Here is an 18,164-nt window from a genome sequence, read left to right on the forward strand (position 1 = left end):
GCTTTGAAGAGGCTGAAGTACACTATGAAGCCTTAAGAGTAATGATTTTGTGACAGTGCCTACTTGGCTAAATTCCTGGAACCCATGGGATGACTGGGTGATAAAGAGTCTGTTGATAGGCATCATACCATGAGAGGTCATAGGTGTGGAGGATTCTTGATGGGTGATATGGGCTATTAATCAACCTCTCTGTTTCTGGAAAACACAGATAATGCTGGCTATCTTAGGTTTAGGAGGAATGTACATGGTACATTCAGGTTTTCTCTTTCAGAACCTCTTTCAGGTTTTCTAGGGACAAAATTGAATTTGAGAATATCTATATAAAAACCAATTCAGAAGGACAGAGCACTCATCTAGTATAGGAAGATCAGACTCTATGTCCCCTCAAGGAAAATAAGTTTCTTTTAAAAGGATGAGACACTTCACTTCAAAAACTGAATAGATATTTATTGTTCCAGAAGGTACATTGCTCTTTTATACATATTTCATAAATGATACAGGATTTTACACATGTTCAGTATTTTGCCATCTGTTTAAAGGACTTTTCTCGGTATCTCTTTCCCTCTTCCTTCTTCCTCCCCCCGCCCCCAAAAGGGTTTGTCTACTGCACGGTGCTGCCCGCACGCAAAGACAAAACTCTTTTTAAAAGTAATTCACACAACTTAAAAAAAAAAAACTCTAACAAAAACAAAATTTGAGGAAGGCAGGAATAGAGTAGGAAAAGAAAGGAAAAGGGAACTGGAAAGGGTACACATGCATCTGTTCATTCCAACATGCTACTGTTGGAACACAAAAGGGTTTATGGCAGCAGCGGTGGCGGCAGCAGTCCCAGCCCCGTGTCACCATCTGCAAGGCACCTGGAGTCTGGGTCACACCGTCATCTTAAAACACCTACACCTCTCGTTCACACACAACACTCTCAGAGGAGAGAAAAGACAAAAAGGAGGCCCTTGCCAAAAATGAGAAATGAATCCCGTGAGGGAAGAAAGCCAGTCAGCTGTGTGCTAAGCTCACATCCTCCTTTCCATCCTGTTCCTAGGCTTGTTAGAAACAGGATGTTAGCTACATCGATTCCTGTGACACTCAGAATGCAGATATAGTATGGAAACAGGATAGAAAAACATTTTTTTTCAAGGAGGGCAGGGGATCTGGTTAATTCATCTCTCAATTTAAAAATAGCATGGAGAAAAACTGTGTAGAGAAAATAGTAATATGTAAAGAAGAGGGGAGAGGGGTCATGGAAATGTGTTCTCAACACTTAGGATAAAAATCCAGCCCTTGGGCTCCACAGAGCTCATCTGAAACTCACTAAAGATGAGGGCTAATCAAAGTGGAAGTTTGTGTCCTTAAATAGTGGAGTCTCAGCCTTCAACAAAGCCTCCAGACAAGTGCCAACAGACAGCTTCACACGCTGTCGCACGAGCACATGAACACTAGTGTAATTATTCTAGTTCTGGAATCGCTACCCATCATGATTTTGAGCAACTTTGTAAACCTTGTACCTTCCTGATTGGATAATCCAGGTGACCTCAGATGTGGAGCAGGGAGGGAGAAGGGAAAATGGGGTGTGTGGGGGTGGGAGGAGAGAAGGGGAGATAGGAGGAGGGGTAGAAGAGAGAATGGAAAATGGGGGAAGGGGAGTAGAGAGAAGGAAATCTTCCTCCTGTTCAAGACTGATTATTAGAAAAACTCATGCAATGTTGCCATTGATTTCTTGTGTAGATCCAGAGCACTGGGATGTGTCAGAATTTATGAAGGTACAAGGGAATAATTCAAAGTGTCGATTATCAAACAGTCAGATGCTTTCATTGCTTATTTGAATAAAACTGTTTAAATCTAACAAACAGGTATAGAGGAGTCAGTGAAAGGAGTGCACAAGGGAGACAAACTCCTGGTTTTCAATGGAAAAATCACTTTGCTGAAGCGGAAAACCATGACGATGGCTCTGACTTTCAAACCACCTATCTTAGGGGTTTGCTGTTCTGGTGCAGTTACTAATTTGTTAAAAAAAAAAAAAAAGAAAAGTTAAATAAAAAAATCAGAGCTGAATGGGGTGCTGGTGCACTGTAGCTCCGTTGCCCCTACAAAAATGCAGGTAGCACCCCCGAGATCACATAATCTTTGACTCTCCCAACCATAGAATTACATCATTTTCATCCAGAAACTGAGTTGTTTGATTAAGACAATATTCACCAAGCCCTTTGAGACTTATATTCCACAATGCCTGATCTTCAGATTTTAACATTTCTTTTATCCAAGATCCTTTTTGTTTATTAATTAAAGGTAAAAACCCTCCACCCCCACAAACCTCCTGGCTTTCACCTGCAATGCTTTAATTAAAAAGGCAAGAGTTATAAACAGGTTTTCTTCCTGCCAGGTCTCAGAGTTCTTTTACTTTATCACCGATTTGTCGTATGGGCAGATGTATTTGTAGTGGGTCTCTCAGCCTCTTGAGATCCAATTCTGCCTAAAATAGGAGGGAGAAAAAAGGTGAGGAAGATCATCTGCCAAAGCCCATGATAGCATTTTTTGTTCTTGAAAAAAGGAAAATCACAATGGAGTCACAAACAGTCTCTTAGGAAAAGGGGAAATATCGAGTATAAGTAATGCTATATATTACCCAAAGAGAAAGGTTGTTAATCCACTAATGGGCTACAGCCTAGAACTCTTCTGTTAGGGGCCCAAGAATTTAATTGCTTATTCAACAGACAGATGCATAAATAATTCACAGATAAAAAACCAAGGCACATTAGTGTGAGGTAACAGGTCAAAGACAAAAGGAACTGGAGAAGACCTGCTTTGTGAGGATAGACCAAAAACATAAGGTGATGTTTAAAATCTCTAATAAAATCATGGAAGGGTAAGACAGACTTGCTCACCAACTCCCTGAAGCTTGAAAAAGACAAATTTAGACCAAAAAAAGAATATCCCCTTGGACATAAATGTAGGGAGCTTAATTCACCCAGAAGTGGTTGGCTGAAAATATACTTAAGTTCAAGAAGGTTTTTAGGGAAGGATAATTTAGACAAGATGGGCTCTTAATTTACACTAGAAATGTTTTGAGGACATCTTTCACCTCGCAGTGCTGACATTATGGAGGCTTGGCGAACCTTGGGTCTGGGCAGTTTTATATGTCTATATTTGGAATATACCTTTTTGGCTTAATAATCTATAAACTGTAGCCTGACAATGCTTTCTAGTGGCTACTGTCTTGCTCCCTCTTCTTTGTTTCATACCCTCTTGGTAGCACACCATTTTCGGCGGGAGATCTAGGTCATTTCTCATAGACAAAAGTAAAGTAAATTTAAAATTACAACTTTAATTAAGTGGCAGACAGAATCGTTGGGGAAATAACTGACACCTGAAAGACTTTTTCCTTTGGTACCCTGCACAAAGAAAGTACTTGTAATTTTTCGTTGATCTGAATGATTGGCTTATGTGACAAAAATAATTTCCAAAAATTCTAATGTTGTGATGCTGTTAATAGAGAGATGTTTCTACTGTCCCTTGACCTGCTTACGTTAGATTTTGGCTTACTGCCCCTGCTTCACCACTCCCCCACCCTCACCTCAGAGGAGAAGCATCAGCAGTAGCCCTGCTCCAGGCCTCCCTCCCACCCTTCCATCTCAGATGAGTTATGGGACTCGTACAGCCCTGGCCCTTGACCATCAATAACAACCTGTGGGAACTGTGAACTTTAATTTTCATCCCACAACTCCCACTACTCTTATGGCTGACAATTTCCCACCACCTGCTTCCCTGTCTTTGTATTGTCAATCACTGTCCACGTAAGAAAAAAAACTATGCCCAACCCTGCACCTCCTCTTCTCTCATCCCCGTTCTCCTCATGATCCTAACCCTTTCATTGTGACCTCTGGAATTCTTGCTCCACAGCAAACCACTTTCCCTTTGACCTGGGCCTCCTTATCCACAGACTCTCACTGAGATCCAGCTTCTCCCTAACATGACATCCCCGGCCCTCCTCTTCATCACTAGCAGAACATTTACCCACCCGCAACACACAAATTGGACCTAGAAGGGAAGCTGGCATATCCAATGACATTGCCAGACTCTCCCTTCACTACAATTCTCACCAATTTCTCCTTTAAAATTCAGAGTATCGAAGATGGCAGAGTAGAAGCAGGACCTCCGCATGGCTCTGGCTTCCACCTTCCCCAATTCACATAAAAGGGGACTCTGAACAAACTTGGAGCTACAGAACTCACAAAATGACACAGAGAAGCTAACCTCCTGCTGAGGACAGCCTGGCAGGCCGGCAGGAATCAGCCGGTGCAGCACTCTGGGAGCTAAGCCCAGGCCCGAGTGAGCCTGAGTTTCTAGCCCCAGGGCAGGCCTGACCAGCCGCTGGCTTGAGGGACTCCAGATAACAAGCAGCTTTGGCCGTTTCCAGATTTATCAACACACAGATGCGAAGGACCAAGTGAGAGGTCAGTGCAGTATGGACTTTGGGACCAGTAGTTGGGAGTGAGACAGCTTTTGCCCCCAGGGTGAGAAGCCACTGAGACACCTGGGCTTAGCCCGCTCCTGGCCTACAAAATGTAGGGGGACCAAGTGACCAGTCTGAGGGGTAATCGCTCTTGTTTTAACCTGCTTGGATCTGGATTGCTGTCTAGGGTAGAGGTCCTGGGGTGTGCGACCAGCTTGCCAGAGCATGTGGAGGCTTCAGAGAGGGCACCCATCTAATACCTCTGGCAGCTGAGAAAACCTCAGTGTATGGAACGAAAGCTCCCCTGTCTGGTGGCAGAGTACCACTGTGGCAAAAAGCCCAGGGGTCAAGTGACTGAGGGGAGACATGACCAGGCAAAGGAAACAAAACAAACAGAAGAATCCAATATTAGACTCCTATTTTAGGGACAAAAAGGATCAAAGCATAGAACAGGAGGAAGACAGTGAAGTCAGAACTCCTGCACCAAAGGCTTCAAAGGAAAATACAAGCTGGTTCCAGGCCATAGAGGACCTTAAGAAGAAGATAAGAGAAGTGAAGGAAAAATTGGGAAGAGAAATGAGAACGATGCAAGAAAATTACGAAATGAGAGTCAACAGGCTGACTGAGGAAAATCACACCTTGAAAAACAGACTAACTCAAATGGCATAAGAGGCTGAAAAAGGCAACGAGGAGAGGAATGCCTTAAAAAGCTGAATTTGCCAGATGGAAAAAGAATCTCAAAAGCTCAATGAGGAGAATCATTCCCTCAGATTTAAAATGGAGCAAAGGGAAGCTAGTGACTTTATGAGAAATCAAGATGATGTTAAACAGATCCAAACAAATGAAAGAACAGAAGGCAATGTGAAATATGTCATGGGAAAAACCAATGACCTGGAAAATAGATCCAGGAGAGAGAATTTAAAAATTATTGGACCACCTGAAAGCCATGATCAAAGAAAGAACCTAGAAATAATCCTCCAAGAAATTCTCAAGGAAAATTGCCCTGATGTTTTAGAACCAGAAGGCAAAACAGAGGTTGAAAGAATCCACCAATCACCTCCTGAAAAAGATCCCAAAAAGAAAACTCCTAGGAATATTATAGCAAGTTCCGGAATTCCCAGATCAAGGAGAGAATATTACAAGCAGCCAGGAAGAAACAATTTGAATATTGTGGAAACGCAATCAGGATAACACAGGCTCTGGCAGCTTCTACACTGAGGGATCAAAGGGCCTGGAATATGATATTCTAGAGGGCAAAGGAGCTGGGATTAAAACCAAGAATCACCTACCCAGCAAAACTGAGTATCATGTTTTAGGGGAAAATATGGTCATTCAGTGGAATAGAGGACTTTCAAGCATTGTTGATGAAAAAACCAGAGTTGAATAGAAAATTTGACATTCAGATACAAGAAGCAAGAGAAGCTTGAGAAGGTAAATAGGGAAAAGAAATCAGAAGCCACTTATCAAAGTTGAACTATTAACATTCCTACATGGAAAAATGATCATTGTAACTGATGAAACTTTCTCAGTATGAAAATAGTTGAAGGGAATATGTATATATATATGTCTATATCAGAGGGTATACGGGCATATGAATACATATGTGAATGTATGTATATACGTTTACAGGTATACATAGATAGAGGGCACAGGACCAATTTAATAGGAAGGGATGATACTTAAAAGGTGAAATTAAGAGGTGAGAGAGGAATGAGAGGAGATGGAGAGAGACAGAATGGGGTAAACTATCTCATATAGAAGAGGCAAGGGAAAATGGTTGCAATGGAGGGGAAGAATAGGAAGGCAAAAGGGAATGGGTCAACCTTATTCTCACTGAATTTGGCTCAGGGAAGGAATGACATACACACTAAATAGAGTATCTCACCCTATAGGAGAGTAAGGGGAAGGGGATGAGAGGGGGGATGATGGAAGGAAGGGCAGGCTGCGGGGGAGGGAAGTTGGAAGCACCCACTTTTGAAAAGGGACAGGATCAAAGTAGAGAATAAAACAAGTGGGAGGTGGGATAGAAGGGAGGGAAATATAGTCAGTCTTATACAATATATCTACTATGTTAATGTTTTGTATTAGCTACACATGTGCAACCTATACTGAACTGCTTATCTTCCCAGTAATGGTGGGTGACAAGGGAGAAAGAGAATGAATTTGGAATTCAAAGTTTTAAAATCAAATGTTTAAAATTATATATATATGTACACACACACATATACTATTTTACATGTAATTGGGAAATAAGATATACAGGCACTGGGGCATAGAGATCCACCATGCCCTACTGGAAAAGTCGAAGGGGGTATGGGAGAAGATATGGGAGAGAGCAGATTGGAGGAGGGGATATCCTGTGGGATTGCTATTTTGGGGTGGTGGGTAGGGGAAAAACAGGGAGAAAATTTGTAACTCAAAATCTGGTGGAAATTAATGATGTAAATCAGAAGTTAATAAATCATTTGAAAAATGAAAAAAAATTCAGGGTATCGATATTTTCCATGTAATCTGGATAATGGCAGCTTTATTTTATTATTATTATTATTATTATTTGCTTTTTGGAGGGCAATTGGGGTTAAGTGACTTGCCCAAGGTGATATAGCTAGTTTTTGTGGTAAGTGTCTGAGGCCAAATTTGAACTCAGGTCATCCTGACTCCAGGGTCAGCGCTCTATTCACTGCGCCACCTAGCTGCCCCCTAATGGCAGCTTTAATACACCAGTTCTATAGGCTGTTTTCTTTCCTTTCTCAGCGAGTTTAGCACCTGCCTCACCATCTTCCTCTCCTCAATGCCTATCTTTTTTGTTTTCTTGGTTTTTTTTTTTTTTTTTGCTTTTTGGAGGGCAATTGGGGTTAAGTGACTTGCCCAAAGTCACATGGCTAGTAAGTGTGTCAAGTGTCTGAGGCCAGATTTGCACTCAGGTCCCCCAGACTCCAGGGCTGGTGCTCTATTCACTGCACCACCTAGCCACTACCTCAATGCCTATCTTTATACTATGGGATTTCAACATCCATTTTGATGTACCCTCAAACCCCGTAACTTCTCAATTCCTCAGTCTCCTTAAATTTTGTGACTTATTCCTTTACTCCATACATGGCTCTCACCATTACCCAGAGAGGTTTCAATTTCATCTCCTGTCATTCTCTCTCTCCCTATACCTCACCTCTTCTTTACCCTGGAGAACTACAATTCCCCTCCTCTTTGGTACTTTCTCAGCCCCTTTTCTCATTTTACTTTCCTCCCTCTCCAATCATGACCCTAATCACATTCTTTACTTCTGAATCCCTTGCCCCTCTGTCCTATGGCTTAGAATGTGATTAGGGATTATCAGGCCTGGATTGCTCCTACCTGGAGGAAGGCTCACAACTGTGCTGGCTGGGTATGTTACAAACTCACGTTACATCACTTTAACTGGGCCCTCCCTGCAGCAAGGGAATCCTTTTATTTTCCCCTAATTGATTCCCTGTCTAATTCACCATCAAAGTTTTTCCAACCTCCTCAAGCCCCTCACACCTGCTCACTCTCTTTCAGGTAAGAACCTCACCTCTTACTTCACCAAGAAAGTGGAGACCGTTCACTGTTGAGAGCCCTCTTCTCTCCTCAAAACCCCTTGATGCCGAGTCCCACACTCTACTTCTTCCCTCCAGTTTCTGGCAACGAGGAAGCTCTAAAGACAGCTTCCCTACACATGCTGTTGATTCCAACCCCTCCTGTCTTCTCTAACTGACTGCATCCTTGATCACTCCTTTTCTCTTTTGAATCTTCAACTTCTCCCTAATTTATTGGTCCCTTCTTTGCTTTCAAACATACTCAAGCCTCCTCCAAGCTTACAATAAAACTTACTATACGCTGTTAGCCTTAAAGCTATTGTCTTATATTTCTCCTCCCTTTCTTAGCCAAACTCCTTGAAAAGGCCGTCTATACTTGCTGCCTACAATTCCTCTTCTTTCACTTTTCAAACCTTTGTAATATGGCTTCTGACCTTAAACTCAACTTTCTGAAGCATACAGTGATCTCCTTAATTGCCAAAAATGATGGGTCTTTTTTTTAGGCTTCCTTTGACACTGCTGACCACCCTCTTCTTTGGGCTGGGTTTTTTTTTTTTGGTCACTATTCACTCCCAGTTCTCCCATGTGGTTAATCACTTCTTAAGTCTGCCCACTAACTATGGATTTTCCCCAAGGCTCCATCTTAGGCCCTCTATGCTTTTCTTTCTCTTTATTGGGGACCACATTAGCTCTCATGGGTTTAATTATTCCCTCCATGCAGCTGATTCACAGGTCTATACATCCAGCCCCCTGAGCTCCAGGCCCTCACCTACTGGACATTAAAAACTGGATTGCTGTAAACATCTTAAACTCATTATGTGTCCCTTGTAAAGCCTCCCCCCACTTCCTAACCTCCTTATTCCTAACAAAGGCACCAGCATTCTTGCAGTCTCTGCTTTGTTAATGTCAGCCCTATCTTGGACCCCTCACTTGCCCTTGCCCCACATATCCAATCTTCACCAAATCCTGTTGTTTCTACCTTTACAAGGCGTCTCAAATATGAGCCCTTTTCTCTACTCACACAGTTATCACCTCCACTAAGGTCTCAGCATCTCTTACCTAAATGATGACAATGGTCACAAAATTGGTGTATTTGCCTTAATTAACTCTCTTTCCATTTCTGTCCATCTTCCACACTGTGGGAGAAGTGCTCCACTGGTTTCCTCTGGCCTCAAGAATAAAATGTGAACTCTTCCGTTTAGTTTTTAAAGCCTTTCACAACAACATCTATTCCTGAGACCTGTAATTTGCTGCCTCTTTACTCCCGCCTCATATAATCTTCTTACTTCAAGAGGCAGGTCCCTCGAAAACTACCACATACTCGCTTTTCATTTCTTCTCTAAGTCCTCCCAGACGACCTTGTTATGTTTCCTGTTAGGATGGACATTCCTGTAGAGTAGGGACTGTTTCATTTATGGTATTTAGATCCCTAGGGCACAGAAGTGTTCCCTACATATAGCAGGCACTTAGAACACCCTTGTTGATGGACCAACACATTCTTCTTTCAGAGCTTCTCCACTTTCTGGTGGTCATGAAGAGCATTGATTATTGAGTATAACTCAGGGTTAGCACGTATTCACCTTTAGCCTTGCAAAGCTTTCTATTACCTGAGCAATTGCATCCTTGAGTCGATTGTATTTCTCTAGATCAAAACGCGTCTTTTTGGCTCCTTTATGGAAAAATAATAGGTATTGTCTGTCTCTGGCCTCTGGGTAAACATATTCCTATAAAAAATAAAGAAGGAATTGCATTATTAACACCTGGCTAAGTCTCATACAAAGTAGGCCTTCACAATTGCTTTACTTAATTGATTTTCATATATATTTGTATATGTGAAATTTTAATATATTAATTATATATAATACAATATGTAATTTGTGTAAATACCTATGCACTCCCATGGTACACCACCTTCTAGATTCTAAATATTCGCTGATGATGAGGGGAGTTGCTGGAGAGGGTATGATAGTAACCTTACCAGGACAGCAATATTTTAGGTCTGGATCAAGTCCCACAAACTTAAATCTGGAGTGAAACATCTCTCCTCCCATTCACTACAATTCTATCACCCTCCTCCTCTGGATCTGGGTCCTCAGCCAAAACAGGCAATGGTTGCAGACCCTAAAGACCCATATGAGACTGAATTCTTTTACTTTTCAGATCAATTCTAGTTTTAATTATTCAGCCTCATTTCCACATGATAAGGATGACCTGCTGTTACAGATTTACTGAAGAGCTATTCTCAGAGTGTGTGATGATCTCTTTAATTTTATGGTTTCAAGGAACTTGTCATGAAGCCTCTTTAGAGTACACAGATAGAGGACAGGCTGAAGACTCATTAAATGGACTGAAACATTTTCCAGCACCAATTTAGAAGTGAACTGACATTGGGGGGGATAAAGTATTTTATCGCTTCTTGGGTATCATTCAACACAAGTTGGGTGGAAACGCTATATATAGCAGTAATAAACACTGTATAGTATTGAATATTTTCTTTGGCAAGTAGAAATGAGGACTGTTCACACCTGCTTTTCCCAAGTGATGGCAAGTCCCATGGCTACTGTTTTGTGATTTGCCACATGAGGGCAGTAAAGCTATCATTCCAAGACACTGCATAGAGAAAAGTCTTTTATGAGTTACCCTTACACAGGGATTTTGGAGCTAGAAAAGTCCTTAGCTCAATCCCTACAAAAATGGAAAACAAACGAACAAAACACTCTGAGGCCTGGAGAAATTAACTTGCTTAAGGTCACAAAAAGGAGCCTGGAGATCGTATTGCTATGCTACATGTGCCAAGGAGCATATCTGACAAAAGGGAAGGCCTTGTGCACAAATACTTTATAGTACAGTGTATAGTATAATAAAGTGTAAATACTTTATAGGTTGGAAGGCAAATAAAAGATTTCATTTCTAGCTGATTCTTTAACGTCTTCCTTAGATTACCCCTACTATGAGCAATGAGCACAGATAAGCTGTGAGGGAGGGGTCTGGATGTTTTAGAATAGGATGTGCTGATTATGAATTTGGTGAACCTCGTGGCAGCAGCTGTATGTAAGATGTGTGGCAGGAGGAGTATTGGAGTATTTAGTGATTGGATGTTAGCTGCAGTTGGCAGCATTTGTTATACAGTCATTTTTCAGAATGTCTGAGTCTTTGTGACCCTACTTGGGGTTTTCTTGGCAGAGATGCTGGACTGGTTTGCCATTTCCTTCTTCAGCTCCTTTTACAGATGAGGAAACTGAGGCAAACAGGGTTAAGTGACTTGCCCAGGGTCACACAGCTAGTAAATGTCTGAGGTCAGATTTGTAGATTGATGGAAGAATTAAATAACACTAAATTCTTCCTGTTCTTGTATTTCTTTAGCCTTTCACAAGCAAAAAATGAATTGATGTTCTTGTCTTTTATAGATAAGCCTTAGAAAAATCAACTCTGTCTGTTTCGTAAGGAGGAGGTCCCAAACTTAATATCCTTTGCTGAACCACTAATCATACCAAGATTGAGGTGCATATCAATATCCCCTTTTCCCCAGGGGGATAAAGCCTTTTATGGTCATCAGCAGCATTCCTTCCCATATCCACTAGTTAGATCAGAGTCCAGGCTGAAGATCATCCAGTTGGCCCCCAAACTGACAGTCCAATGCTTTCTAATCTGGCTGACCTTTATAGCATGGGGAAATTGTGACCAAAAAGTGGTTCCTAGAGAGGCGTGCTTTATAACATGGCTCTTAGGAGAAGCAACGTTTCCACCCTGAGACTCTTCAGGGGCACGTGTCAAGACTCTCACCTGGCGTGTCATTACGAAGTACGCGTAGGTTGCCATGGCACTTCCATACGTGATGAAGTAGGTGACTGGCTCCATGATGTCCCAAGAGTACTCCCACCAGGTGAGCCGGGCCAGAATGCCAAACTGTGTGGCCATGTAGGCCAGCCCACCCCATAGCACCAAGGTTGTCCTCTTCTCTGCTTTCCTGCTGATCTCAATCCGAACCTGGAGCATATAAACAGTTAAACAGCATTTTGATACAGAAGCAGCTTATTCTTCTATTGCTCTGTGATCACCCAGGTGACAGGGACACTTGGGAAGGGCCCAAGTCAGTCTCCATTCTAGTAACTGCAGTCTGTATTTCAATATTTCACCTATAGTTCTTACTGGGTGCCATTACACCTCAAATTGGAGGAACTACCATCTAGTAACTAGTTAGGGCAATTGTTGTGTTTTGTGTTTCACTCCTGAAAAAGCTACAGGGCACGGCCTCACACAACACCCAAAAAAACTAGCCGTGTGACCTTGGGCAAGTTACTTAATCCCAATTGCCCTCCAAAAAGCAAAAAAAAAAAAGCTACAGGGCAGAGCTGATAGAGTCCCTTCTCAGCTCTTTGTAAAGTGTCCTATTGACATGTTATTTTTGTTACATAGAAAAGGAATTAAATTGGAATTATTCTGACTAGTCATTTGTTCAGGCTGCAAGTTACTTACTTTAAAAGGTGAGAAGACCCTCTTAAAGGTCAAGAGGCTGCAACTCTCCAACCCCAAAGGGATACAAAGGAAAGCCTCAAAGGGACACAATAAAGGCTGCTTCTGAGTTGCAAAAGACATTTTGATGCTAGAAAATTCAGTATTACTCCATTTAAATTTCTCGTCTGGACATTTCTATAGCTTCTGAAAATTCTTTAGTGTACATTTCTTGGGAAAGTGTCTTGGCTAAAGTCACAGAATCAGAGATCTGGAGGTGGAAGGTACTTAGATATCATCCAATCCAACCTTCTCATTTTTAGAAATGAAGAAACATGGGCTCAGAGTGACTAAGTGACCACCAGGTAGGGGAACCGAGCTAATAAATGTCTGAGTCAGTATCTGAACTGACTCCGAGCCCACTGCCCTATCCACTATGCAATGCTGCCTTTCAAAAAAACAAAACAAAACACCAAACCAAAAAACCTCAAAGCTTTGCAGAGACGTCCTTACTCGGCTTATTTCCAGCCCTGCATGAAGAGTAGTAAAGCTAGACTAAAAAGCTCAAAGGTCTATCACCAGATTTCCAAGTTATTACTTCTCAGTTCCTCTGTGGGCCTTCACTAGGCCCTCTGCCGTGGCTCAACCACATACCCTAGGAGAGTCTGCACTGGGGAGGAGCTGACAACAAGGTGCCGCTGTCGGAAGGCATGTAGCTCATAAAGGATGGGCAGCATTGTGACGGTCACCTTTTCCAGGGGAGCGAGCTGCTCCTTGAGATCTTCTAATCTTTCCACAAGCTCCTTTTCTTTACTCAGCTGGTGCTGCTCGATGCACAGTGTGGTGTAGAGCTGCTGGACCAACGTCTTCACATCATTCAGTGTGGCTGCATTTTCATGGCCTAGGAGGTCTGAAAGCAAGGGGTGGAACATTTCTGAGCATATCTTCATCTCAAGCAGTTACTGCTGCATCTGTTGGGGAGGGCCTAGAAACAAGGAGGTTCACAGCACGATGCAAGCTTTCCACCTGAAAATCCACTGCGACAAATGACAAACTAAGGAATGGACCAGCTCTTGCTGGATGTACATTTTCTGTAAGATCCTAGCAAATGAATTCACTTCTGAGCATGTCAGTTTTTGACAGTAATACCTACTGTGGGGATTCTCAGTAGTCAGATGAGTCACAGTTAAACTGTTTACTAAAAATAATGTAAAATAAGCCTCCTCTGAACAATAACTTTATTTTCTATTACTCAATAACAGTCAGGAGCTAATGCAACTGGAATCAGGAATAATTTTTTAAAACTACCTTGCTTCTTATTAACATATGTGTATGTAGTTTACTTGTGACTCAGATATATTATTGGCTATTTTCCTTTCTAATTCTAAAAGGAAATTATTTAGGAGATGTTTAAATTTCAGATCACAGATAGATGGCATGGGGCTGCATTTGGGTACCCATAAAATATTAAAAGAACCAGAAGAAAACCTTCAGCCCATCAGATGCTTCTACAGGGGATTTAGAGAAAGACATGTACAAGAATCTGATAGAAAGCATGGGCAGGTTGAAGGTGCTAGTAGCATATGGAATATCCACACCAATAAGTTCATGAACCCCATTAAGTAAGTTAAAATTCAACAGTATGTGTGCAGCAGCCTTGCTGAGTTTCAGGTTGGCCATAGGGTAGCATATATATATCTTTTTGGAGGGGGGAAGGCAGGGCAATTGGGGTTAAGTGACTTGCCCAAGGTCACACGGCTAGTAAGTGGTAAGTGTCTGAGGTTGGAATTGAACTCAGGTCCTCCCGACTCCTGGGCCGGTGCTATATTCACTGCACCATCTAGCTGCCCCAGGTAGCATATTAAAAAAAAAATTTACTTCTGGGGCAGCTAGGCGGTACAGTGAATAAAGCACTGGCTCTGGAGTTAGGAGGACCTGAGTTCAAATTCGGCCTCAGACACTTAACACAAAGACTAGCCATGTGACCTTGGGCAAATCGCTTAACCCCAATTGCCCTCCAAAAAGCAAAAAAAAAAAAAATTACTTCTAAAACTTAAATGCACAATAATAAAAGAAAAATAAACATATTATACATTTAATTAGTAAAACTTAAATACAGACTAAGTGGAAAAAATTGCCATGTGCACAGCACAATGTAAGAGAGAATTCCAAATATACAGCAATACATTTCTATTTCAAGGATGCGTGTATAATAAATACTACAAATTGTGTTCAGAGCTGTCCAGGGGCAGCCTATTTTTTAGCCACTGTTATAGGTAAAGAGACTGCAGTCTGCATTGATTGAGGGACTAATCCTCTGATACAATTGCAAATCCATAACGTCTTGAAGTGTGTGCCATTAACAAAATGAAACAACTAATAGTTAGAAATCTATCACTGTACACTTTCCATAAGTGGTTCAACTGCCCACTGTCCTTTGTCATCCCTCTTAAAAACTGGAAAGATGAGCCTAATGCAATTCTCTTAACACCAGTACCTTGTGCCTCCAGTGCTCAGGAAGCCCATCTTCCTAGGGAATTGTACTTTGAGGATGGTGTGTGTGAGACACCCCCAGTCCCTGGCACTTCCCTGAGCAGGGCAGATCATACCCCAAACACTTTTTCTCATTCTGTGTGGTTCTTCACATCCTCTATAAATCCTCTCTACAGAGCAGCCACCCAAAGAAGTGGGCAGGGGAAGGAGGGGGGGGAGGGCCCTAGCTCTCTTGACATTCAGTGGACACCAAGGTAGCATGCGGGCTTTCTGTTATCCCTGCTCTTTATGCGTGGCCAGCCTCTCATTCTGCAGTCAGACATCTCTCCCTCCATCCTCCTGCTCACTTTCTCAGGGGTAATACTCATGCCAACCATGTGCCTCTCCATTGTCCTTTGGGTGATCTTCTGCAGCTGTATGACTTACAGTCATAGTTACAGACAGCTCACCATCCAAAGACTATAGATATGTTTTTAAAAATGGGCTTTTGTTATAAGGAGAACCTTGAATTTATTAAAAGTACAACGCAATTTTCCCAAAACAAAACAGCTCATCCTTCTTCTGCTCATTTCTAGGCCCAGTTCATATTATGTGAGATGATGAAGCAACTTCAGAGGTCATCTATCCAAGTACAGGATGTAATCTGAATAGCAATTGTTGGTCTGATTTTTTTTCTGTGCAGATAATTAGGCAAAATGCTTCTAAGTGTTTTGGGATCTCATTTAGAGGCTTTGTAGCGTCCCAGGGCTTAATGTCATCTGCAAACAGGCGCATCTGGAGGGTCTTATCACCTATGGGGATTGTCTCTTCCATTTGGGCTCTGTGCTGGATGCTCCCCATAAGAGAAGTAAATGCCTTTGGTGAGCACGTCTCCCAATTTAATGCCCTTTTTGACATTACTCATCAGATCCAAACACAATTATTTTGTTGTTTCATCTTTCAAGGAATCTTGCATAATATATGCATGGGGGACATCTTGTTGGAGAAGCCTTTAAGCCTGAATTTCACTCTATAGAATCAAATCCTTGTTTTAAATAATCAGCAAGCTAGAAGCATCCCATGATCTTGTAATTTCAACACTTTTCATTCAATTTTGTAACTGAAAACGCGGTAGACTTGAGATCGCTTATGAAAGCCCGACTTCTCATACTTTCATCAAGGACACAACACTGAGACATACATAAATTATTTTTTAAAGCCCTCTTTTATTTTCTTAAAAATATTTTTCTGATGAACAAAAATTCTATTTTCTTTCCAGCAATTAAGGTGGGAAGGTGCGGAGGGGAGAAAAAAACAAAAGCCTTGTAACAAATGTGCATAGTCAAGCAAATAAATTCCCATATCAGTCATGTCCAAAAAAAACCTACCCCCAAAACCCCCCACAAACACATCTTATTTTGTATCTTATCTCATCACCTCTCTGAAGGAGGTAGACAGCATTCTTCATGACTGATCCTCTGGGATCAATGGTCATTGCATTGATTAGAGTTCTTAAGTTGTTGAAAATTGTTTTTTAAACAATGATGTTACTGTACTAATTGCTCTCTTGGTTCATTTCATTCTGCATTCAGTTCAGATAGGTCTTCCTGGCTTTCTCTGAAACCATCCCGCTCATCACTTCTTATAAAACAATAATCTGGTACATACAGATACCATAATTTGTTCAGCCATTTTCCAACTGGTGGGCCCTTTTAGTTTCTAGTTGTCACTACCAAAAAGAGCTGCTCTAAATATTTTGTATATATGGGTCCTTTCTCTCTTTCTTTACTGTAAATTATTTTCATAAATATTATTGAGAGATGGAAAGCTGGCGCATGGGGACTTCTAGCCAAGACAGCTTCCTGAATGAAGGCAGCATCCCAGCTCCCACAGATCTATTAGTAAAAATCTAAAAATAGCATCAGAATAAGTAACGATTGAGAAATCCAGTGAGAGACTTGAGTGTCTTCTTCCATCATACACACGCACAGCCTTCAGAAGTCCATGGATAGGAAAGTGTTCCTACTATAAATGTCAGGGTCAGTGCGGGCAAATTAAATGGTAGCCTCCCAGGATAAACTGAGATGGTCCAGAGGCACCGACAGCCTGCAAGGCTATGTATCTGTAGAAAACAAGAGCAGAGGACTCCCCTGAGAAGGCCCCAAGATGGTTGAGAACCTGTTGCATGAACCTTGGAAGTAATTGGGAGTAGCCCAGTCCTAAAGATTCCAAAGTCCCCAGCATTCTGTCCTAAGATGTTATAGAGGGACCTGAAGAGTCAGTGCTCTGAACCTCAAAGCTCTAGGAAGTTCTAACCCTAGGAGATGGAGGTCACCACAGGAACCCAGATGACAATAGGTTGAGACCAAGCATGGCTGACCACCTCACCCAGAAGCACAACAGAATACCAACAGTACGTGGTCTTGGGAACAATGCTCCAATTTAGGAGCTAAAGCTATATAGAAGAGTAAAGATACCAATACTTTAAAGTATTTTAATAGATTCAGAGATATACAAAAATCCAATTGAGAAGGAAAAAATAACTCCCCAGCAACTACTACCCAAGATTCAAAGGGAAAAAAATGGATTTTCCACAAGGACTGTATGAATACATAGGAGAGATTAAAAAATGAAAGAAAAGCTCTGGAAGAAAGAATTGGGAGGAGAATGGATGGCTTAGAAAAAAAGTGATAAATCTTACCCAAATAATGGATTCCCTAAAAGTTCGAACAGACCAAAAAAGAAATCAATGATATGAGACAGCAAGAACCCTGTCAGGATAACACAAGACCTGGCTATTTATGCTATAAATGGGAAGAGAACTTGGACTGCAGCATTCCAAAAGGCAAAAGATATGGCATCATAATGAAGAATAACTCACCTGCAAAGCTGAGGGGAGAAAAATAGACCTCTAAGGGGAAAGAGGACTTTGAAGCATTCCTGATGAAAAGAGCAGGGCTGAGGAGGGACTTTAAAATGCAAACACCAAACTCCAGAGAAACCTGGAAAGGTAATGTTGTTTAGGGAACTGGAAGGGGCAATACAATTATAAAGGACAAATGTTCTAATGAGGGAGAAGAAACAAGTGTCTCCTTAATATCTTTGAAAGGCATTGACAGAGCTAAATAAGAAAAACAAAGAAGCCCATGGTAGATGGGTTCTATTCTGAAGGATTTAAGGGAAGGTAAAGGAAAGAATGCACTAGTAGACAAAAGAGGAAGAAGGAAGTGGAACTTCCTATT

The 18,164-nt window shown here is 41.6% G+C and overlaps 1 protein-coding gene across 2 annotated transcripts in view; it reads right to left on the reverse strand.

Moving 5' to 3' along the window:
- Nucleotides 1-426: 426 nt before the first annotated feature.
- The window catches only part of MCU (mitochondrial calcium uniporter), a 181,378-nt gene continuing 163,640 nt past the window's right edge, over nucleotides 427-18,164 (reverse strand). For both annotated transcript variants that reach the window (XM_069071073.1, XM_069071074.1), the window contains exons 5-8: nucleotides 13,200-13,360; nucleotides 11,782-11,985; nucleotides 9,606-9,722; nucleotides 427-2,467 (exon numbers count right to left, since the gene is read on the reverse strand). In XM_069071073.1, the coding sequence (XP_068927174.1) occupies nucleotides 2,381-2,467; nucleotides 9,606-9,722; nucleotides 11,782-11,985; nucleotides 13,200-13,360 (569 nt within the window). In that variant the 3' untranslated portion in view covers nucleotides 427-2,380. The remainder of the gene's footprint in view (nucleotides 2,468-9,605; nucleotides 9,723-11,781; nucleotides 11,986-13,199; nucleotides 13,361-18,164) is intronic.

This window comes from Petaurus breviceps, unplaced genomic scaffold, assembly GCF_028583685.1.
Source record: "Petaurus breviceps papuanus isolate PSGF00001 unplaced genomic scaffold, PetGlider_PUasm1.0 90825, whole genome shotgun sequence".
Lineage (NCBI taxonomy): Eukaryota > Metazoa > Chordata > Mammalia > Diprotodontia > Petauridae > Petaurus > Petaurus breviceps.